Consider the following 23,969-nt stretch of genomic DNA (forward strand, 5'->3'; position numbering starts at 1 on the left):
TGGATCTGACCAGTTCTGGTTTTGGATGATGATGTTAGTCAGACTCACCTGGTCAGCAGGAACCAATCACCACAAGCCCTGAAGCAACAGTAATATAAATAGGAAGTTACTAAGGAACTGTACCTTTTCAAAATAAAGCAATCAGAAAATTATGGATTTGTTTATGTTCTTAATTGCAAAAATATAAAAATATAAGAAACAGATTTGTCAAACTGATCATCCATTTTGTTTTGTGGTGATAAATCTGTAGATGTTGCTGTACTAACTGCTTAGATACCAGGTTATTTTATATAGTTTTAAATTATAATTGGCCTATATGATTTTTGTTCTTGTCCATAAGCGTATGACTACATGTCCAGTCTAATCGGTCTAATTATGGCTGATTTTATTCTTTTCTTTGTTCAGACTGTTCTGAATAATCATTCATATATTTGCTGTAATGTGTGGGGGTCTTTGCCTTTTGATGACATCACCCTGCAGGTGTTACACAGCTTCCCTCAGGTGTTGATTGATTTAAACCTTGGGATGGTTTGTAATCCTGATGCTTACTCGAGTTTTATTTTTTTGAAATGTAAAAAATGTTTCTCAAATTTTACTAATACCAATATTTTTAACTTATAAAGGCACCTTATGAAAGTGAGAGCAGTGTTTCATGACTCATGAGATTAATCATCATCAATTTCACTGTAATTTTTCTTTTCCACAATAATTAGTTAACACAATAAAACACACCTTTCAGCGTTTCATGCATTTTTAAACTGTGTTTGTTGAGACCTGGAATGTCTTTAAGGCACTTTGGATCACCACCTGTACTTTAAATGTGCTATAGGCTGTAAATAAAATAAATGTGAAGGTTCAGCTGTTTATCATAGTGCATGTTTGAAGTATATCTTCTCATTTCCAAAAATGAGAAATGTGAATGGGAGGCAGAGGACAGGACTAAAGATGCACCTGTGTGGCACACCTGTGCTCAGGATTAGGGTTAATAAGGTGTGGCCTCCCATCCTGGCATTCTGGGCCTATCTATGATCCATGTGCTCAGTAAAGAGTTCAAGCGGTCACTTCATTAACCAGTTTGTTGGGCAATATGGTGCTGAACACAGAGCTCAAATCAACAAGCAGCATCCGTACAGGTGTGCTGATGAAGGTGTGTAAAGGACTGCGTCTTGTCTCTCACAGATGTTTTGTAGACCAGCTGGACAACAGTTGTTTGGACAGGTGACAGCTGGTGAGCTGGCACAATGATGGCTGACTTGAGGTTTTCAAACCAGACATAACAGCAAAAACAACAGCAGCAGCTTGAAGACAGCTGGACGCAATCGGTCATGTGATCAGCTGGGCAGTCAATAAGAAGCTGCAGTATTTATCAGATGTTAAAATCCGTTTTCATTACTAAGACACACAGAGATTAACTCAGAACTAAAAAACATGTTTCTGTTCTTTCTTCTTGACAGGAAATTGTAAACATACGAGTGATATCATGAGTAAATATCATTTGTTTGTTTTCTGTTTGTGTAAACAGCTTTAAACAGTCATATTGTCTGACTGCCAGAGGAGGGCGGGCTAATACTATTTACATTTCACAACATCATCAAACCCGCTAATATATTAAACCCGTCATCAGTCACAAGATTAGAGATTGGACACACAGGTAGATGATGTCATCATGATGTCACACAAGTAAGAATAAAGAGAGGAAAACAGAATGTGGACTCACCCTGCAGTCGCCGACAGACAACTGATCCACGCCAACGCTGTGTGTGTGTGTGTGTGTGTGTGTGTGTGTGTGTGTGTGTGTGTGTGTGCTGGTCTCTATGGCTCTGTGAGGACATGCCGCCTGGTCCTTACTTCATGTCAGACCTTCAGAGGACTGAGTTCAGGATCAGGCTTAGGTTTAGGTTTGGGCTCAGGTTCCAGGTGGTTTATTCTTCGAGTCTGTTTAATATTCAGAGTTTGGAGGTTTTTCAGTCATTCAATTTTAACATCAGGAGCTTCTGAATAAGTTCTGTTCAGATCAAAAAGTTTGAAAATAAAAAGCAGGTTGTGTTGTTTTTACTGTGAATCAGAAGTGTAACAGGAGCTCTAACGATGTGTTCAGCTGCGATTCGTCTGGGAAGAAACAGACATAGATGAGATAAGGAGCTTCTACTGTCATAATTCATCCACATCAGTCACACTTCAAGATGCAGCTGGTATCAGAACAAGTCAATGTTTGTTTGTTTTAAATTATTATTCTGAAGATAAATCGGCCTCTTTATAAAATGGAGGGACCCAACTGTCATATCTACAGATCTGCCGCCTCTCTCCACAGAAAGACACAGTAACAGTAGTCACAACAACACAAACAGGCAAAGCTTAGTCATTTATGTACTTATATTCACAGAGTCTAGATGGCGAGTTTTCAATAACCTAGATGGCGAGGTTATTGAAACCTCGCCATCTAGACTCTCACAGAGAAGATCAGCTGATGAATTTCACAGATTTCCTGAACTTTTTATTTTATCTGTTCAAGTTTGTTGGATATTCTTTATTTAACCAGTTCTTAGCCATTGCTTCCTCACTTGCAGGTTGTATTTTTAAGAAGTATTGATCTTGTTTTTTGAGTTCATTCGAGTGGCGATATAAAAAAGACTAAAATCAGGTTAACCTGTGCTGATTATTGAAATCATCAGTGTTGCCAAGAAGAACCCACAGGACAGTTCCAGAAAGCATGAAATTCGTCAGCAAACATGTTCTCTAACAGTGTCCAGACTCAGGTATTTCATGCTGTTTTATTCTTACAGTAATTAAAAATCCGAAAGAGTCACGTTTGTTAACAAAGACCCCAAATGCAGACACACGGTAAGCCACAATAAACCAATCAGGATGCAAGAGTGGACGACAGTATAACAAGGCGACGAGGACACACAAATTGAGGGTATAAATACAGGCAGAGGTATTCAGGGAAAGTAAAACTGAATACTACACTCAACAAAAATATAAACGCAACACCTTTGTTACTGCTCCCATTCCCCATGGGATGGACGTAGAGACCTAAAATTCATTCCAGATACACAATATAACCATCCCTCCCAAACAGTGGTCACAAATCAGTCCAAATGTGTGGTAGTGGGCACATCTGCTATATTGAGATAATCCATCCCATCTCACAGGTGTGCCACATCAGGATGCTGATCTGACATCATGAGTAGTGCACAGGTGTACCTCAGACTGCCCACAACAAAAGGCCACCCTGGAATGTGCAGTTTTTTGTGCTATTGGGGGTCTGGGGACCCAGAACCGGTCAGTATCTGGTGTGACCACTATTTGCCTCATGCAGTGCAACACATCGTCGCATGGAGTCTATCAGATTGTCAATTGTGGCCTGTGGAATGTTGGTCCACTCCACTTTAATGGCTGTGCGAGGTTGTTGGATATTCGTGGGAACTGGTACACGCTGTCGTATACACCGGGCAGGCACATCCCGAACATGCTCAATGGGTGACATGTCCGGTGAGTATGCTGGCCATGCAAGAACTGGGACATTCTCAGCTGCCATCTGCCCTGAACAATGTGAACCATGATTCATCCATGAAGCGCACACCTCTCCAACGTGCCAGACGCCATCGAATGTGAGCATTTGCCCACACAAGTCTGTTACGGCGACGAGCTGGAGTCAGGTCAAGACCCCGATGAGGACGACGGGCATGCAGTTGAGCGTCCCTGAGACGGTTTCTGACAGTTTGTGCAGAAATTGTTTGGTTGTGCAAACCAATTGTTCCAGCAGCTGTCTGGGTGGCTGGTCTCAGACGATCTTGGAGGTGAACCTGCTGGATGTGGAGGTCCTGGGCTGGTGTGGTTACACGAGGTCTGCGGTTGTGAGGCCGGTTGGATGTGCTGCCATATTCTCTGAAACGCCTGTGGAGACGGCTTATGGTTGAGAAATGAACATTCAATGCACGGGCGACAGATCTGGTTGACATTCCTGCTGTCAGCATGCCAATTGCACGCTCCCTCATTGCTTGTGGCATCTGTGGCATTTTGCTGTGAGACAAAACTGCACATTCCAGGGTGGCCTTTTGTTGTGGGCAGTCTGAGGTACACCTGTGCACTACTCATGATGTCAGATCAGCATCCTGATGTGGCACACCTGTGAGGTGGGATGGATTATCTCAATATAGCAGATGTGCCCACTACCACACATTTGGACTGATTTGTGACCACTGTTTGGGAGGGATGGTTATATTGTGTATCTGGAATGAATTTTAGGTCTCTACGTCCATCCCATGGGGAATGGGAGCAGTAACAAAGGTGTTGCGTTTATATTTTTGTTGAGTGTAGATACATGTGAGGTTATGGTTAAATCAGCTGTAGAGAAATATTAGCCTTATCCTCCCTCGGGGATATTCTCCCTGACTGCACAGTTCAAAGAATAAAGTTTTAATTGTGCAGGAACTGTATTTGTGTGTTTGCATTCACATGGACCAGTTTAAAACGGTCCTGGCAACGCAGTGTGTCCCAGGACCTCACTCAGCCACAAAAACCAACGTGTGTGTGTTTCAGTGTTGCTGAGCAGCAGAATTTATCAGGAATGCTGCTGACCAACAGAAACACACACACAGAGTGAACACATGGAATTTGGAGTTATTTTACTTTGTTTTTTGTGAGTTTTTTTGGTTTTAAATCTTTCCTTAAAGTCAGGTTTGTAGTTGTCATTGTCTGAAAATTAGTGTTTAATCAGTTAGTTTAAGCGGTTCATCACAATAACAATAAAATACCAATTCAGACACTTGGGCTGCCACACACGTTCGACTAAATACAGTGAAACTGAAGAGACCGTCGGTCCATAAAGTCTGACCCCATCCTGCACATTCTTAAAGTGCATCTTTAAAAAAATAATTTCTGTTATTTGGCCTTAAATAACAGAAACCCAGAGTCACAGTTGCTGCTATATATTGTCCCTGATATTTGTGTGTGTGTGTGCAGCCCGCATGCACAGGGTCAAACTTCACTTGTGAACTAATCAGGGAATAACGGGGTGAAAACACAACCTGCTTCACTGTCAGCAGGTACTGTCTCCTGCAGTGGGCGACACTGAGCCTCATTCTGCAGGTTACTAAGACAACAGCAGGAGGCTGCAGAGCATGCAGACGCTGCTGAGTGAAATAAATCCCTCCGTTCTCCATCTGAGCTTGTTTTTATCTTCCTCAGAGTCTCAAACACAGCACTCTGCTGGTAAACCTCTGTGAAGTCACAGACCCACCAAGACAAACCCCCGATCTTCCACTCAGCTCCAGAAATGCTCAAAAGATCAAATAAAAACAGAAAAAGCAGCAACGTGTCAATCACTGTTCAACCCTGCCCTAAATCCTTCCTGCTTCCTGCTCCTCTCTGACCTTAATGGGAACATTATCTCCAAAACAAACATGTTTTATTTAGTCCTGAGACCATAAGCTCACCAGGAAAGAGTTCACTGAGCTCAAAGATCATCTGATGAGGAGACTCATTTCCTCACAGACTTCTATCCAATCAGAGCAGAGTCGTCACCCCCAGGACGTCAGACAGACCCACACTCTGTGTGTGAAACATGACGACCTGATGAATTTCAGACACAAACTGATGATCTGATAATGTTTCAATACTGATTTGTAGGAGCTGCTGCTCAGCAGATATGAACCTGGTTTTAACCCTGTTTCAAGAGCTTTCTCTATCAGACATTGCATCGCTGAAATCATGATCAGCTGTGAGGAGTCTGAAGAAAGAATGAGTTGAACTTCTCAGGTCAAGTGGCTTTATTGTCATTCCCACCATGTGCAGTGGTACAGTACACAGTGAAAGGAGACAACATTCTTCCAAGACCATGGTGCTACATATAACAGACACTCAACACAGGACTAGATAAAGTGCAAGTGAGCAAAAAAAAAAAAAAAACTAAACAAAGACAGAAACTATACAGACACAGCAGTGCAATACAAAAGTGCAACAATGAAAGTGGGTTGTGCAAAAGCTAACTTGATGTATTAAGGGGTGCGTGTGTGTGTGTGTGTATGAGATTGTGCAAATAAGTGTTTGTGTAGCTGAGATATAGTCACAGTGAACTTTTTTCAAACTGCATTGTATATATTTGATTTTTTATTACTTAAATGGAATTTTTGTAATACTAAGGTTCCACTGTTGTAGTGGGACGTTAATCACTGGGACACTGCTAGGAAACATGTTGCATGTGTGGTGGGTTCCCAGCCAGAGTCGCATGGACTCCACACTGGTAAGGCACATTCTCTGTAGCTTGTCTCCCTGTATACTAAATTATAAATTTAAGTTTGGTTTATTTTGCTTTACTAAGTATTAGTTCTTAGGGCTAAAAGTCCCCAAAGTACCAAAGTGATGGAAACTGCCTTTTATCATTATACCACCTATTTATGTGTTTTTCACTTGTGCTAAACAGAGAGGTCTGCTGCTGCATTTTGCCTTTTAGATATATGTAAATAGCTTTTCCCTCCAAGCAGTCCGGCTCCCGAGGACCACACTGCCCTCCTCCACACTGGACTCTCTTCTCCACACACTTCTTGGACTACATAACACTGTCCTCTCACTCCCGATACTTGCACTCTGCTGTATTGCACTGTTTGACTCTGTCTGTGTACTATTGTACTAATTTATTCTTGTTCTTTTCTGTTCTTATTCTATTTCTATTCAAGTACAACACTGTTGTACTTATTATTAGTTTATCTTATTCCTGTATAGTTGTGTATATATGTATATTTTATTATTTTCCAGTTTATTTTTACAGTTTGCACCTTTGATCTAGGAGGACGCTATTTTGTCCCACTGTGTACTTGAGTTTATATTGTTGGGTTGACTTGACTTAAATGTTAGTCATGTACAGATTTTGTTTTATGTGTATAATGAGTTTGTCATATAAGGCTGCACGTTAAATAGTATTTTCAGTTGTGTTGGGAAAATTTACTTTTGTATGAATATGTGTTTTGTAATTGATCCATCTTAGTGGGGATTTAAATATTATAAGTGATTATCAGTAGTTTATTTTGAAGTATACTTTGCTTCATATTTGTCTCAGTTTTACCCCGCTATTACACTTGATTTTGAAGTGGCTGTTGAGAGAAACCATTGTTTTGATATTTTTATGTTTTTTAAATATTGTGGGCCAAAGTTGCATGGACTCCACATTGGGATTAAGAAACACCTGCTGCTGTGAAAATGCTTAGAAAATAAAGCCAGTTTTGCAACCAGTCCCTGTTTGTCATCATAAAACAGTCTACCATTTGAAATCTGCTACACTTGGCAATGACGTGTATGAGGGTGTGTGTGGCAGTCCGATCGCTGAGCTGTGAGAGTTGGATCCTCTTGGCGAGCGTCGCTGACTCAGCGGGTGGATCAAAAAACAGCTGATGGGATTGTGAGTGCTGTTTGATGGAGCCCAGTGTGAGTGAATCCTCTGAGGTTATGTCAGACTTTCAATGCAGCACGCTTCAAAAGATTTCCACAGAGACGAAGATCAGCGAATGCTTTTCAAACTTTCAGAGGTCAAAGAAGCAATCAACAATTAAAACGTTTAATTTTATTCAATAAAGACGACAGCAGCTTCGAGTTCTCATCTGTTTCCTGTAAAGATCATTGGTTTGAGCAGTGCTGGATTAAAACCTCTGATCACACAGAGCCATGCACAAGTCTGCAGGATAAGACCTCATTCAAGGACAGGTGAACAGACCTGTCAGGTATAAGACTCCAAACATGCATTTCTGTATTAAACCTTCATGTAGCTGTTTATCAGATTTATAGTGTACACATTAATTAATGTTATAGTTTGCACAATCTTTTACTCTGCCCATTTTTATTGTCTTTGTTTGTTTTCACTGCTGTATATGTAACATTTTACACAGTTTTCAGTGCCCGTGGCACTTTTACTGTGTTTATTTATTGTAGACTGGACCGTCTTCATCCTACTGCTCGAACACAATCATTTCCCTTGAGGGATAGAGAGGTACTTGTTGGTCCATATAGAAGGTGGAGGTGAAGAATTTAGGCTGCGGCACAAAAGCAGACTAGTTTCTGCTCATTTTATTTCTTCTTTTAAAAACTCAGACAGCTTCTAATAAATATAATAATACATTCACAGAAAGGAGGGGGAGGAGCTACAAACATCCTGGCACAGCGAAGGCGGAGGCTAACACTGAGGCTATGCTAACACTGAGACATGTAAGTACAGACGTGCAGAGTAAAAAAGTAAAAAGGCTTCAAGAAAATAGAAAAAGTAAAGAGAGGCTTTATACACCTGAAGGAAAAAACAGGAAGTGATGTTGGGAGGGCTGTGAGCAATGGGAGGAGTTTTCAGTCCTTTTTATTTTTGTATTTGCGTGCTACGTTTCAAGGCGGCACCCCCCCCCCCCCACAGGTCACCAGGTCACATGATGCTACAGCACTTACACAGCTTCTTCTCCTTCTCCTTCCCTGCCATCTCCCCATTGCTTGCCACTGGTATCGCCATTGGAGGTTTAGTGGAGGTTGGTGGGGCCTTGGAGGTGGGCAGAGGTGGATCCGCCTCCTTTTCTCCCCCTGATGTCTTCCCGTTTGGGTCATCAATGTGCACCAGCTCGGCCTTCACCGTGCCCTGCAGCCCCAGCACCTTCTTGGTCTCGTCTTCATCCTCTACGCTCTGGTATCCCATGAACACCATGGTAACCGGGTTCTCAGTGCTCGCCTCAGCCACGCTCGGCTCACCACCCACTTCGGCCTCTAGCCCTGTGATCTCCACTGGAACCTGAGGTAGCGGCGACTTGGACCGCATCAGCTCCAACTCCTCCCGAACCTCTGCTGTCGGGAGGGATGTCACAGTGGTGACAGTCTGTGACATCATCGACGCCTCATCAGCTTTGTGGATGAGCTCTTCAACCTCAGAGGAGCTGAGCAGGTGGATATCCTCACCATTCAGCTCATGGACCACTGGGAGACAGGAAGACACAGGTGAGGGTCAGAGTGCGACACCTGAATGCTCTCCAGCTGAAGGACCAATAAAGACTCACTGAGTGATGTCACAGAGTACACCTGTGCATCAGCTTCCTTCAGCTGGAGCTGAAAGTGATGAGGTGTGACCACCTGACTGTCAGGTGAGTGTTGATCATGCAGGCAGGCTGAGGCCGCTGTGGCTTTAGGAGAAGGAAAACTGCTGCTGTGAAAACCTGCAAACCTCCAGCAGGAGGCGCTGCAACAACCAGACACATGGATCTGCTCCTCACACTGTGCTATAAAATGTCCACTGCAGGAACTCAGCAGGAATGACCCTCAGATCTGAAACTCTCAGGATACAACAGCCTGTCACAGGTGTGTAACGCAGGTGTCTAATGCTATGAAAATACCTGGTGGAACATCTGGCAGGTAATGAGTGGAGTTCAGAGGTCCTCCCAGATATGCTGAGAGTTTCTGAAGTGAAGATGTGGAGGTGTTCAGCAAAGACTGTGAGGGCAAATAGTTCAATAATTTAAGAAAAAAGAATGAGTGATTCATCATCTACAGTCCATGAGCTTGTGAAGAGATTCAGATAAATGCGCGCACAGCAGAGCTTAAATCAGCCCTTTGAGAGTCAGTTATTGCATCAGCAGGTCCCTTCTCTTAAAGCCGGCTTTGTTTTTATTTATTTTTCTTGTTTACTTGCTAACATCACCTTTCTGCTCATCTTCATAAACTTTGACCCCTTGGTCAGAGAGGTCAACAGGAAGTTTGGTGTTACTGGACAGAACCCTGGTTTCCCCCGTCACTCTGTCCCGCTCTACTTTAATCTCCACCGAGTACATCGCTGGATTGGGAGAGGTTAGAAGGGATCACAGGGTCAGAGGGGGTCAACACAACAGACACAATGAGCTGCTGCGGATCTAAAGATAAAGGCAGCAGGCAGAAGGTTAGATCACAGAAGAGAAGAGTCAGGACAGAGAAAGCAGCAGGTCATAAACAAGCACCCCAGGTGAGGGTAACCTTCCAATAGCAAAGGTACAGCTCTATTAGTGTGACATGACATAACCATGCAGAACAAAGAAGGGTCTGATGACCAGAAGGAATATGTGAGGCTCTGCTCGCATCATCCAGACTGACTTTGGTACAGTGTGTATATCCTCTCCTGCTGCCTCAAATAACTGAACTACCAAAACATTTCAGCTGCAAAAAACCACAACTCAGATAAGTCCCAAGGATCAGATACATTAAATGGACACCAGCACCCACACATTACCCTGAGAGGAGCTGCTCAGCCATGAAGCTCCTGGTGCACAGTGTCTGCTGATGTTAATGCCAGGGATGGATGGATGAATGAATGGATGAATAGATGGATAAATGGGAGAATAGATGGATGAATGGATGATGGATGGATGGATGGATGGATGGATGGAAGGACGGATGGATTGATTGATGAATGGATAAACAGATGGATAAATGGGAGAATAGATGGATGAATGGATGGATGGATGGATGGGAGAATAGACTAATGGATGGACGGACGGACGGATGGATGGATTGATAAATGGGAGAACAGATCGTTAGGCGGATGGTAGAATTCTCCTGAACGGACTTTTGTAACAGTAGCGTCCTGTTAGCACCACATTGGAATTGCTGAGCTTTTCAAACTCTGTCTCTCATACAGATAAAGGCAGGTCACAGGTGCTGGATTAATACACCCGTGGCACTGATTCACAGATTAACAGGTGTAACTCAGGACTTTTGTCCATAAGTGTACATGGGAGACGTTTTCCATCAGATGTTGAGGGACACTGTGAGGAGGTGGAGGAAGAGGGCCTTGGATGCAGCTCAGGTTATTGCAAGAGTTTATTCCTGAAACTTGAAATCTGTGACCAGAAGCAGAGTTGCTGACATTCGTACGGTCAGAGTCTGCCTCCTCTGTTGCTGCGTTGTTTGAGTACATGTGCATCACTCTGATTTTCTCTCTGCATGTTGAGTGAGGCTGCATGTATTTATTAAAGTCAAGGGAAAGAATGTGAAAGCTCTACTGATGTTTCTAATCTAACATGCTTCGAGCTTCACTTAACATGTGCATGTTGACAGTTGCTGTGAGGACTCGACCTTCAGGATGGACTGAGTGCTGACACAGCGGTCACACTCTGGCTCCGACATCGTCTTTTTCCAAATGCCTTCACATCTCCCGTGGAAACCCCTGCAGTCATGCCAGGGGTAGATTCAGACCTGCTTCTGTTCAGCCTTAAATACCAGCAAAGTGTCAGGAAACTCCCACAGCTTCATACATTCATTTAGCCCATGATTCATTTCAATAGCCTCCCACAGATCCTACACTATGAGGGAAACAACACAATAACACACACCCATCACACCAGCCAACACACAAATTCACTGTTAACGTGACCCTAAAACGGACTTACAGATAGAAACAGGAAGGCAGCTGTTAGAGACACATTAAGGTCGATGTCCCCTCTCCTCCCACGTGTCTACACTCTATGACCTCTGACCTTACACATTTGCAGGGTGAATGATAACAGACTCATTAAAATCACTGAAAGCTGCGATTAATCATATTTTACTGATTCTTCGAACCTCATCACGGAGAACCAAACGCAAACTCTTAAAGTCAGGAAACAACATGGCTGATCTCATCTGTACTTTATTCTTTTACTGGCTTTATTAGACAGTGCATCAAAGACAGACAGGAAAGCAGGGGAAGACCTGCGTCAACCCTCCGGCTGCTCTCAGCCATAGGGCCTATGGCCATCTCCTTCTCCCAGTGAGCTAATCTTTAGCCATGGAAATATTCTGGATCTATTTCCTGACTTGGTGACTTCCAGGTGAGCTTCATGTCCCACCTGAGGAAAACTAGCTCAGTTCACCAGTTTAAGACGACCCCCGTCAGGTCGGTGCAGAGTGGGTGTGGTCACTTCTGACTCACCTTTCTTCATCTCCTCGGTCGCCTCTCTGGGTTTGTTCAGTCGAGGACTTTTGTTAACTTTGACCTCTGCAGGGGCTTGTGGGTAAAAATGGGCCAGGCACAAAGACAGAGCAGAGAAAGAACTAACAGTGAGGTTATCACAACAACTTACCGTAATGTAACTGTAATCTGATTACTGAGATCTGATTACAGTTATAGCACAGTCTCACCTTGGATCACCTGAGTTGCCAGTGGAGCCCTGTCCTGCTGATGCCTTTCGCGATCTTTGACCTCTACAGCTGATCAGAGACAAACGTGAGACAAAGGCTTCACGAATAAAAACAGACAGAGAAATTTAGAAATTTACCTGAAGCTGGTCTTGATGACACCTGGAGGCACAAACAGAGAAAGGAAGTTTATCTTCACAATAAGAGTCTTAACAGGAATCCTCCATCAATAAGTAGAAGGAAACGGGAAACAGAAACATGAAAAAACCTCCAAAGTAAGCCAGTCCTGCCAGTGAACCCCCCTCCCAACATCCTCACCCATGTAATCCAACCTAATTTGTTTCAAATGATCTATTAACCCTATGAGGACAGCAGAAAAGCTGATTTTAGAAAGGAAAAAAAGTGATATTAGAAAACGTTTGTGTGTGCGTGCGTGCATGTACACTCACTTTAATGTTAGTTATGGTCTGACAGACAGATCCAGTCTCAAGGCCGACAAGTTCCTGCTGCAGCCTACAGCACACACACACACACACACACACACACACACACACACACACACACACACACACAGTTGATGGTTTTAATCCCACAGTGAATAAGGCCACCCTTCCTGGATGTTCGGGCTCGGCGGCTCAGACCTGTCGATGGTCTCCTCCAGGCTCCGGGTCCGGGCCTCGTCCTGCTCCAGCTGTCTACAGACTTCGTTCTGCTCGGGTCCAGCAGATGCTCCCTCCAGGAGCCAGCGGTCCCTCAGAGCCTTTGACTGAAACACAGGTCACATAGATGACAGCTTCCTTCTAACACGTGAGGAGGCACGTATCAAATTCATATTTGTTCATGAAAGTTTATGAAAAGAAGAGCTGCAGAAACATGTGCTTAAAGTTCACTCGTGATCTGCTCACTATGAAGCCCACCACCGAAGCCGTCGTCATTCCTTCATCATTTCTTTATAAAGGAGGCAGGTTGAAGGTGTGCAGGTGAGTCCAGCTGTTCGATTGGAAGCTGTGAGTGAGACAGGAAGTCCTCTGACTGCAAACAGCTGACAGATCATCAGGAGAGGACAGACTGGCACTCTGATCCACTCAGAAAACAATTAACATAAAGCCCTGAAAGTCCACAGGAGACATCTGGGGATCCTGTCCTTCATCAAAGCTTCCAGCTAAGTGAGGAAGACTCTCCAGCAGGAAGATGTGTTATCATCCACAGAGCATGAAGAGAATAATCAAAGCAGATCAGAGGGTTCAAAGCATCTGTCAGCCTCGGGAATAGAAAGCTTCAACCTTAAAAAGTGTCAGAAAGGCTGAGCAGCTCCAGACTAAACAAATCAGCCAGCAAGATGAAGATCAGAGCAGCACGAGGAAGGAAACCTGGACATCAGACTTCACAGTCTGCAAAAAAATCCCCATGCACGGTTAAAACTAAACCAGCGGGTTCATCAGAGCTTTTTACATATATAACCTGAACTCTGGTCTCATTCTGAGCGTCTCATTAAACCCTTGCAGCTGACAGCAGCAGACACTCAGCTGCACGGCTCTGAGTGGGATTCGTCCTCGCCGGGTCGTCTTTCAAACTCTCAACGATTTTAATCAGCACCTTAAAAAGCTGCTCGTTTCACACACGTGCTGGCAGAAAAAAAATCTTTATCCATTTATTGTTTTGACGTTTCGGCTACACAACACTACAAATTGGAGAGCATCAGCATCATGTCCTCAAAGGAGAAAACAGTGAAAATGGAATAAAATCATTTTAGTATCTAATGATTGAAAGCAGGCGTGCACAGACAGCAATGGGTGCTCATGGACCAACGTCCATCAGGAGGACGTCTGAGTGTCCCTTTAATAAACGCATGAAGCCTGAATGGATCCTTTTAGTTGAATAAAATTATCTGGATGAGCTCGGGCTCTCTGAACTCGCGGCCTCCTCCTCATCGGGAAAACAGCTGCTATTTCACATGGCCCTGGCAGTCCTGTCCTACCTGCGTGCTGTTTGGCTGATCTCAGATATTTTTACCTTGCAGCTGTTCTCAGTTTGTGCCTCTTGAATCTCTGAATACCTGGAAGACTCGACACACAGTGAGCCAGCAGGAGTAGGAGCCAGAGAGAGTTACTCTTTATTTTTTCTGGTGAAAGACAAACTGATAAGAGTCATTAATGAAATATGATCTCATATCAAAGATCAATAATAGATGAGAGAATTTACTGGCAGAAATAAATTTTCCACAGCACTTCAGTCTGGAATATACAACATCTGAACGACAGGTTTCTGTCGTTGTTCTGAGAACACAACAGAGAGCCGCCTATCAGAATAAAACAGGAAATGACCACTGACCATCTGAAAGAAGGACATGAATAAAAACATCAGTGTGAAAGAGCTGGACTCCACAGAGCATTCAGGTTTTGGTTTCGTTTATTTAGTGCACAAAAATGTTTCTTTGTGGTTTGGCATCAATGTCAGCTTTGTAGCCAACTCCACACCGACTCGTCTCAGGTCCCGGCGTGGGACCTGAGGGAGGGAGGGAAACCTCGTTAACACAATCATCTCCACCTGCCCATCAGACTTCATGGCACAGCCCCTTGAGTGCACTGCAACACCCCTCCACTGCAGCGGAGCCAGAGACCACGCCCCTGCCATAATCAGGCCTGGATCAGACCCAGATCAAACCTGGATCAGGCCTGGATCCGATCTGGATCTGGTTGAGTCATATCTGGATCACACCTTGATCAGACCTGGATCTCTGCAGCAGTCTGTTTACGTGCCTGAACAGACTCAGAGCTCAGAGACATGAGGTCTCAGTCTGACTCGTGTTTCTGCGTCTTCACGCCTCCTAGCGGCGCGATTTAGAACGGTACGAAGGCTTCAGCATCTTGCTCACCTCTGAGTGCACCCGACCTTTAAACAGAAAACAGGAAACAGGAAGTGGTGGGCTCACCTTCAGGTGCTGTAGCGCCCTCCTGTCGTCCTCCAACTGACGCTTCTTGTTCTCGATCTCCGTCTGCCACTTCCTTTTCTCCTGCAGCATTATGGAAAACAGAACCAGCTGCTGATTGGGATCAATAATCCAATCACACTTCTGCTCTGAAGTAATCCACTGAGGTAATCTGATTACTGACTGCACTCTCTTAGTGTGGGCTTTTATTTTGAAATAAAATAAAAGTGTGTTTGTTTAGATAAAGTTTAAAATTCAGAGTCAACATTGATAACTTCGACCAATAAAACTTACTGGGGGGGTGGGGTCTCACACACACATCTGAATCATTGATACTAGGTGTGTGAGATGCTGCATTCACTGACTGTAAGTAAACTCACCACAATGAGCTGCAGTCGATCCTGCTGATAGAGAACCTCGCTCACCCTGAGGGAGAGACAGACAGACAGGTTAATGATGTCACTGTGACATCACTGAATCGTACGTTTCCTTGTTCCGCTTAATACACAGATGCTCGATGCACAGCTCTGTTTACACTTTAACCTCACACACTCATTCATACACTGACTAGCTATCTCACACATACACACGCACACACTCTCTCTCTCTCTCTCTCTCTCAAACACACACACACACACACACTCCAGCAGAGTCTTGAAGCGATCAGCTAACAAGTGCTCAACAGCGGTGAGTCATCAGTTATTTGCTGTAAAGATGGCTGCCCTTTATTCAGTTTGCTTGAGCTGAAGGCAGTGCGAGGCCTCAGGCGGTCTGTGCTGGCGGAGCTGCTGCTGGTTGGTGTAGCACTCAGGAAACCAGAGTTCACCAAACAAGGAGCAGCCAGACGCAGATGCGGCGTTGGTCCCGCCCTGATTCCTCCCTGAGTCTAATGGGAGCATCGCACCCAAAGTAGACTTCATGTTTTATTCAGTGAGACTTCAACTGGAGGCTGAGACCATGAACTCATCGGGACAGAGGTCACTGGGTTCAGAGGTCAGCTCGATCCACCTCTCCTCTCTGGAGGACACACAGTATGCTTTACACTTTAAACTTTTCCTCTCAGACACCTCAAACAAAGCTTCACTTTATGGTCTCCATGGAGACCACAGTCCACTGCAAGGACCGACAACACCAGCAGCTAGAACCCGGCCCACTGGGAAGCAGTTCAGACACAGCGCCCTGACGAGGAGGAGGTACTTTAAAGGCTCAAACTGAAGCTCAGGCTCTTTCTGTGTTTTTGTCCATGCCTGCTCAGCAGCAGTGAGATGTATTATAGAGAGGGGCATGGCAGGTAATGGGACAGGAGCTCAGACTGATGATTGGATGATATTAATTATTGATCAGTTTGTGATCCGTCTGAGAGGAAAGGGTTCCGGTCAGTCAGCAGGTGTGTGACTTTTAATTGAAACGCCGCATTAGAGGCAGACAGGAAGTCCATGCACTGCAGTGATGAAGTACTTGCAGTAAAAACAGAAGAGTACAAATACTCAGTTACATGTTAGAGTAAAAGTACTCTCAGCTTAGCCTTATAAAGTAAAGATAAGCGATAAGATCAGATAAACCTTTATTAGTCCCACATTTGGCACTAACACGTGGTTCTGCTCTGGGCTGTGTCCTTGTCCAGACACCACATCCTACTACTGCCTCTGAGCCTCCACCAGGCTGCAGCAGCTCCATCAATCCCACAGGCACACCAAACAAGCACACAGGAAGTGCACTTCAAAATAAAACAGCTGCTGGGATGAAACTCAACCAGCTCCCAGATTCTGATTGGCAGTCTTTTCTGAAGTCTGGGTTTATAAGTGGCTGTGAGGAAGGCAGGAGGAAATAATGAAGAAGTCACAAAGAAAACAGATTTCTGCAGAACATGATGGAAAATAATACAGATAAAAAAAATTCCCAAAACACAAAGTGGTAAGAAACCAATGATTTATCTGCAGCTTCCTGTTTACCTGCATCAGTTAAATCTGATTATCTGATGAACCTCAAACATGACGTACAGAAACATCAGAACTCATCTCAGCACCATCTGACACCTGGATCTGCTCCCAGGTGTGACTCTTCCTGTGGGAATCATCCATTGGGTGCGTCTCTGCAGGTGTATGGTAACTCCATAGTGAGTGAGACTTTGTGCAGGTGTGTCAGAGCAAGTTTTATGTTGACGTTTCTGAAAATTCACACTTTGTGGTAATTCTTGTAATTCTGTAAGTGACATCGTGACATCATTAAAGAGCCTGCCTTGCTGAATTTAGAAAACTGAACCAATCGGACTGGGGCTTAAACCTTATATTGTGAAGAACCCCGCCGGAAGTCACCCTCTCCTCACACGTCCAACTTGACGGAAGTGACTGAGCTCAAATGAGGAACACAGAAACTGATCAATATGTAATCATAGACGCTCGTGCTGCTTATTGATCAGAGCTGGTGCTGCTTCCGCAGGGGAAAGTAGAGCACAGAGAGGTTTGATCACTCCGCGGGTCCGCACGCCCTTTAACCCATCACCTGCCGCTGCGGTGACTCGGACACCCCCACCACACCCCCCAAAGTCTCCAGTTTGGTGCAGTTAGCCCCCCACCCATCCACCCCTCGGTCCTGACTCAGCGCCCTGATGCCGCACAATGACGACACGAGTCTCAGATACGTCACAAACACAGAACAACAACCAGAAGAAGAAAAGAGAAGAAGGGAAAGAAAGAAGAGAGAGAAGAAATAAAGTGTACTCACTCCTCCATGTCCGACGGCAGATCAGTCCGCAGCAAAATCAAACATCTGATCCACATCCGAGAGAGCAAACAAACCCGCCCACCGGGGAGGACGGAGGACAGGAGGGAGGGGGAGGAAAGGAGAGGAGGGTAGGAAAGGAGAAAAGGGTAGGAGAAGTTTTGAATGTTGAACCTTTTTTGGTCAGATTTTGACGTCACAGTTGAAAGTGTGCTTGCAGATTCATAATCAAGAGATGAGAGTGAGGAAGACTTTTACTTTGAAATCAGTCCAACATGCAAAAACGCTGTTATTGAATCCCAAAAGGTTGATTCTGTTCATCTGGACGTTTTCAGTGGGAGAAACGTTTCGTCATCATCCAGGTGACTTATGCAGTCTCAGCTTACAGCAGGTCTCCAACCTTATAAACGGTTCCTCTGCACAATGACTGAAACTAGCCAGACAGAATCAGCCTTTTGGGATTTACTTACCTGGATGACTGAGCATGCATCAAGAGGCTGTTATTGATCAATTGACTAATGGATGGAGGATCGATTTTAAGAACTGTGAGGTGGACGGGATGAAGATGTGGAGCTCCTGGTCTCCATGATGACTTATTATTTTTATTACTGCAGCTGTCACGGGGACAGACTGGGACGTCAGACTCGGTAACAAAGCCTTCTGCTTCACACGAGTACTTCCTTCTGCACTCTCCATGTTTGCTCCTCGTCCTTCATATCATTTATCGTACATGTGAATCCATTTTTCATGAGCTTAAGTTTCATGAAGCTTCCTGCAAGTCATTCACATCATGAAAGTGATAAACACACGAATGAATCCAGAATTATCATCCAGTACCAGTAAGTACTCATACTTTAGTTACTCTCAGTGTAGTTGGAGTGCTTTTTAAACTCAGTGTTTCAGTGAAGCGCCAGGATGAGGCGCTTCATTTTGAATATAATGTCATATTTATGTCGAGACTCCAGATATTTGGCAATGAACATGTTAAAGTTTTGTTTTTGGTACAGTTTAAAGACAGACATTTATCCCGAGGACAGTTTGTCTCATTTTCTTTTCATTTAATTAACACGGAAGGTGAAGCAATAATCCTGCAGCAACACCTAGTGGTGGTTGGAAAGAATTTTTTTTAATGGTCGACTTCCTGCAGACCATGCTTCTTACTGTACCATAGCTGGACTGGCCATCGGGCATACCGGGCATTTGCCCGGTGGGCCGCTGGCGATTTTTTGTTTTTATGGGCCGATGGATATTTTTTTATTTTTTATTTTTATTTTTATTTTTTAGGAAGGGTATATATAATGAAAGGTGTTGGATTGGCCAATTGGTCATGATCGACTCTGGGCTGGACCAATTACAGCCGAAGAGGCTGGATGCACCCTCCCCCTTGTTTAGCAATCACGTGATTTTCGCGCATTGCATGCCGGGAACTCGTGGCAAAACAATCCAAGTACCGCATCAAATGCAAGCATTTGCAGCACCGCAAAACGTTCATTCTCTGGTTCCAATACCTTCTTTTTTTTTCTTTGCCGCACAAAAAAGGAATGTACAAAACAAAAGGAGAACAATGCCGGTCCGTACAAAGACAGACTCGACGAAAAGACAAAGAAAAGATACGAGGAAAAAATCAAAGGAGTGAAAGGGTCAGACCCTTACGAGCACACAGAGTGGACAAAAGACGTCAGTGTGCTGCCCACTTTCACCACGCTCAGATTTATAATTACACGGTTCTTGGAGTGAGTGCATACACTCATGAAGTTTAGTAACTTCAGGTCACTGCAACAAGCCCAGGTACAGTTTACCGACGGATGGGTGCAGGACCTTGAAATGCACCGTGTAGGACGAAAGACTATTGTACGTATCATAAGTTTACCAGTCTCACAAATCGTCTTCATAAATACACATTCATTAACAGTTTATTAATAGGACCTTTGAGCTCAACGGTAATTAATTAGTAGTGGAAATAATTTCTGGTAGTGTAACAGTGTTTGTGGTATTATTCCACTTGCCACAAATATCAGTGTAATGGGGAAACAGCGCCCCCCCGCTCTCAGTGTGGCTGGTTAGGTGAGGCTGGCTGCAGTAATCGCTGCCAGTCTGCCGTAGCCATACGAGAGGTGAGTTGTATTGTTCCGCACACAATATAGCTAAGTAGTACAGACACATAAAACATGTCTGATTAGCTGACGAGCACCGAGTGTAATAAGTGCTTAGTGGACACATGTCCAACACCAGTTTTATGTACTTTTCATTTGTTTATTACAGTTTTTTACAGACGCTAGGACACATTTCTCAATACTTAGGTCACGTTTGCAAAACTCCTCACACAGTGAGCACAACAGAAGTCTATGTGGGCTAAACTGAGGACCAGTTATCATTGTTTTGGCACAAAATGCATTCAATGACTACATCTCTCAAATTACATGAATCATCTTCTCACTCAGACACAACAACTGCCAAAAACCTTTGTACGGACAGGACATTTTGCATGTGCTTACATACTGTTTTCAAAACTGTTAAACTCATGGTCAAAACAATAACACAATGCAAAACTTGAAAAGACAGCAAAATCCAACGGCAATATTTTATTGAAACATATTTTAAATCTAACAATGCAGTTTAACCAGCCACAGCTGATTCTCATTGTGGATGAACATCTACACAGTTGTTACTCCTTCAATTTTTCAACTCCTTCAATTCTGGCATGCCAGAAGATTCTTTCCTAGGTGTGTCGCCCTAGATGACATAAGATGTGATGTGGATGAGAACCTGTGGCCAAATGGAGAAGACCGAGTAGATTAGCATTACTATTGTATGTGTATCAGTGGATGGTGTGTATACGAATTCTTGTATTTTGGGATTACTTAGTGCAAAAAAATAAAAATACATAAACATAAATACATGATGTCTGATTCATTCCAGTAACATATATTGAAATTATAAACAGAGATGTGTCCTTGTTTTACACAGGAAAACACTGTGTAATGCTACATGTTGTTAGTGTTTTTTAGGTCATTGTTTTGTGGGTGACAAAGTGTGTTTGTCGGCTGTCAACCTTTGCTAGTGTTCTGGAGGAATGTTTTTATTTGAGACCTGAATGAAGTGTTTTGGTAGTTGTAGTGCATTTTGAATGTGGAATGAACTGCTTTGCCAAGCTGAGGGTCAGTTAGGAGAATTGTGTGAAGAGTTTTGCAAAAGTGACCTAAGTATTGAGAAATGTGTCCTAGCGTCTGTAAAAAACTGTAATGTGTGAAACTGTATGCTAAAGCGGAATGCTAATGAGATGTTCTGCCGTAGTGTGCTGTGCGGAGTGGTGTGTGGCGAGCCTGTGCACTGATAATACACCGTTGTTTCCATTCAGGTACATAATTTGTTGTTGCTGTTATTTTATTGTATATTAGAAATTGTAATATTGCTGCAGTAATCGCTGCCAGTCTGCCGTAGCCATACGAGAGTGTGCTGTGCGGAGTGGTGTATGGCGAGCTTGTGCACTGATAATACACCGTTGTTTCCATTCAGGAAATAAAGTGGCAACGATCGATCAGAGACTCCTTGTCTTTTTAAAAACACTACACAACGCAGAGTCGAGGAGTCTGTTTGGGCCGAACTGTTGCAGCGGGATGAAGCAGAAACCGGTTACAGTAGCATTACAGAAATGTAGCAGTGACAATAATATTGTATGTTGTAATCGCAATGGACAATAAGTGATACAAAACAACTGTTTTATCCTGTGAATAAAAGTATATGTTTTTGTCAATGTACCATGGTAATAACAGAAGCGAAACACAATATTGTGTCAGGACAATTTACTATTTATGCACAATAAATAAAGGAGCATAGCGCGACAATTTCTGTTCAGCGCCAGACTTGCTTGTAACCTATATCACCAATTATGTTAAGAAAAATGACGTATTAACTACTAAAAAACTCTGACCTTTGTGGGAATGCTTGGAGCAGACTAACATGTGAGCTGGAGTGTTCTGAGACGTTATATTTGGTATATCCAGACCATCCGTCGGCTCTTACTTCGGAAACATGGCTTAAAAAATTTCTCTTCAACGACGTAATCCGATAAAAAAAAAAAAAACGATCTCTTTACCCATCGGCTTCCCGTGGCTGTCATGCGACCGGCTATTGAAGTTAATAATACAACAGCTTCTTGCCATTTTTTGGGTTTCTTTTTATCGCTGTGTAACTGAGTTCAATTGAAAGCCTGCGTGCGCTAGTACCTCTTGCCACAAGTTCCCAGAATCCTTTGCGGTTATCCCTGAATGACGTCACATTTTCAATCTTTATCCTGGTGGGCCGGTCTCTAGTCAAAATGCCCGGGCCGATTTTTTGTCCCAGTCCAGCCTTGTACTGTACTGACAGTTTTACTACTCTCATCACTTCAGTGTGAGGAGTGGAGGTTCAGGCAGAGCTGGAAGATTGCTCAGGTCACTCTGAAGTCTGACAGGTACTGGAGACAGCTGAGGCTGCAGAATGGTTTATTCTGAGAAGAGGAGGTAGAATGTGAGTGGAAACAATGGTTTGGTTTCACTTGATCATATCTGAGGGCGTCTCTGATGGAAGCAGACGTTTCACGCATGGTAGGAAAGTTCACGAAAATCTCTGGACGGTGTTCCCTGCAGAACTTCTGACGCACCACGACCAACACAGGCCACCAGGGGGCGCTACATCAATATGAGCATATAGGCTGTGTTTAATGTGTTGTAATATAAGCGAGCCCCTAAGAATCATCAGCAGTAGCGGTTTTAGATTCGGGCGACAGGGGCGGTTGCCCGGGGCGGCATCGTGGTGGGGGGCGGCATCACGGGCATCGGCAACAACAAAAAAAATGCTCATACTCATGCTGCCCGACGTCAGCCAGCGCATATTGGGAATGGCATAGGCACCAATCGGTTTTCTATCGCCCATTTGCTGGGAGTAAGGGCGCCCTTCGTTTGCGAGGTGCGCCTGCTGCTTGCGGCGCAGAGAGGAGAGGGCGGGGCGGCGGGGGATTCTCTGACCGGCTGGAGCAGCATCTAATAACCAACTCGGAAAATAAAACAAAATAAAAACAAACCAACAAACACGAAAACACCAGACATTATAATACAGACTTATAAATTGCACCAATGTTTTTTCGAAATTCTATACACGAAAAGTGAGCGCGAGAGCCCTCGGTGCGCCTGCTTGCTGCTGAAGTCAAAGTAAACTTTATTGTCATCTCCGCTACAGTCCAGTATATAGAGAGACGAGATGACGAGGCTCCAGTTACAGCAGTGCAAGTAAACAAACAATATATATAAGAAGAGTAAGAAAATAAATATACACTTTAGGACTCGGGGTAAAGGGATCACTAACAATTTAAAATTTACAGTTTGATGATTTAAAGTCTCACACACAACCCGTCAAAAGGGGAGAGGGCCCCTGCTGCTTCCAAATAGAGCACATTTAATTTATAATGATGTAAATCCAAGTCCATTATGTATTCATGATTTGAATCCTGGGTTGTGTGAAATCTCAGAAATGCACCCTAGACAAAGTGAATCTGTGAACTAAGGTGTAGGTGTGTTAGATCATGTTGTGGTGATCCTCAGGTTGAGGGATGGGTGTTCATACTGGAGTGAAAAATTAAAACCAATGGAAGATGGACAAGAAAAGTTCAAAGCCATCAGGTCCTCAGTTAAGAAAAAAGAGAAAAGAAGAGGAAGAGAAACGAGCAAAAGATACAGGTAAGCAGATATCGTCACCAGTGGGAAGCAGCTCTGCTCCAACACTGACCGTGTGCAGATTGTGAACTTTCAACGTAGTTTTACAGGTTTTCCTGTTAATAAAGAGCCCGCCTCATTCAAACAGCATCAAAGGAATTAAGTCACAGATAAACAATTAAATGGGGGAAATGTCCTTTTTTCACTTTTACAGTGAGTTCACAGAAAAAAAGACATTTTCTTTGAATGAGAACATTATATTTTATAATTACAGGACAGTGTGGGCAGTGAATTGCCAGAACTACTTCTGTAATTTTACACATTTATCGTGTCATAAATGTCTGGCCACATTAGGATCAACGTAGCTTGTACGTGGCCCATGAGTTACAATGAATTTGATGTCCTTGTATTAAAGCCTCTGTGAGTGATCACTCTGCTGTTGTTAGAGCAGGTGAAGGCATCTGAGGGTCATCCTGCCATCTTTTCATCCCGACTTGACTATTTTAGCCATATTTGCTCAGGTC

At 43.7% G+C, this 23,969-nt stretch overlaps 1 protein-coding gene across 2 annotated transcripts; it reads right to left on the minus strand.

Moving 5' to 3' along the window:
- Window positions 1-8,043: 8,043 nt before the first annotated feature.
- palm1a (paralemmin 1a) lies at window positions 8,044-18,260 on the minus strand. Of its 2 annotated transcripts, XM_085264597.1 has the most exons (11): window positions 18,226-18,260; window positions 17,759-17,803; window positions 15,415-15,460; window positions 15,038-15,118; window positions 12,747-12,871; window positions 12,555-12,618; window positions 12,246-12,267; window positions 12,109-12,177; window positions 11,900-11,974; window positions 9,659-9,790; window positions 8,044-8,940 (listed from the first exon to the last, which is right to left on the minus strand). In XM_085264597.1, the coding sequence occupies exons 1-11, from the start codon at window positions 18,243-18,245 to the stop codon at window positions 8,402-8,404; spliced, it is 1,218 nt and encodes a 405-aa protein (XP_085120723.1). In that variant the 5' UTR covers window positions 18,246-18,260; the 3' UTR covers window positions 8,044-8,401. The 2 variants fall into 2 exon arrangements, with proteins under 2 accessions (XP_085120723.1, XP_085120724.1); XM_085264598.1 differs by lacking the exon at window positions 9,659-9,790.
- Window positions 18,261-23,969: the final 5,709 nt, after the last annotated feature.

This window comes from Mchenga conophoros, linkage group LG23 (genome assembly GCF_057382185.1).
Source record: "Mchenga conophoros isolate Kocher_MC1m ecotype Shallow Benthic linkage group LG23, M_conophoros_male_GT1.1, whole genome shotgun sequence".
In the NCBI taxonomy this organism is placed as follows: domain Eukaryota; kingdom Metazoa; phylum Chordata; class Actinopteri; order Cichliformes; family Cichlidae; genus Mchenga; species Mchenga conophoros.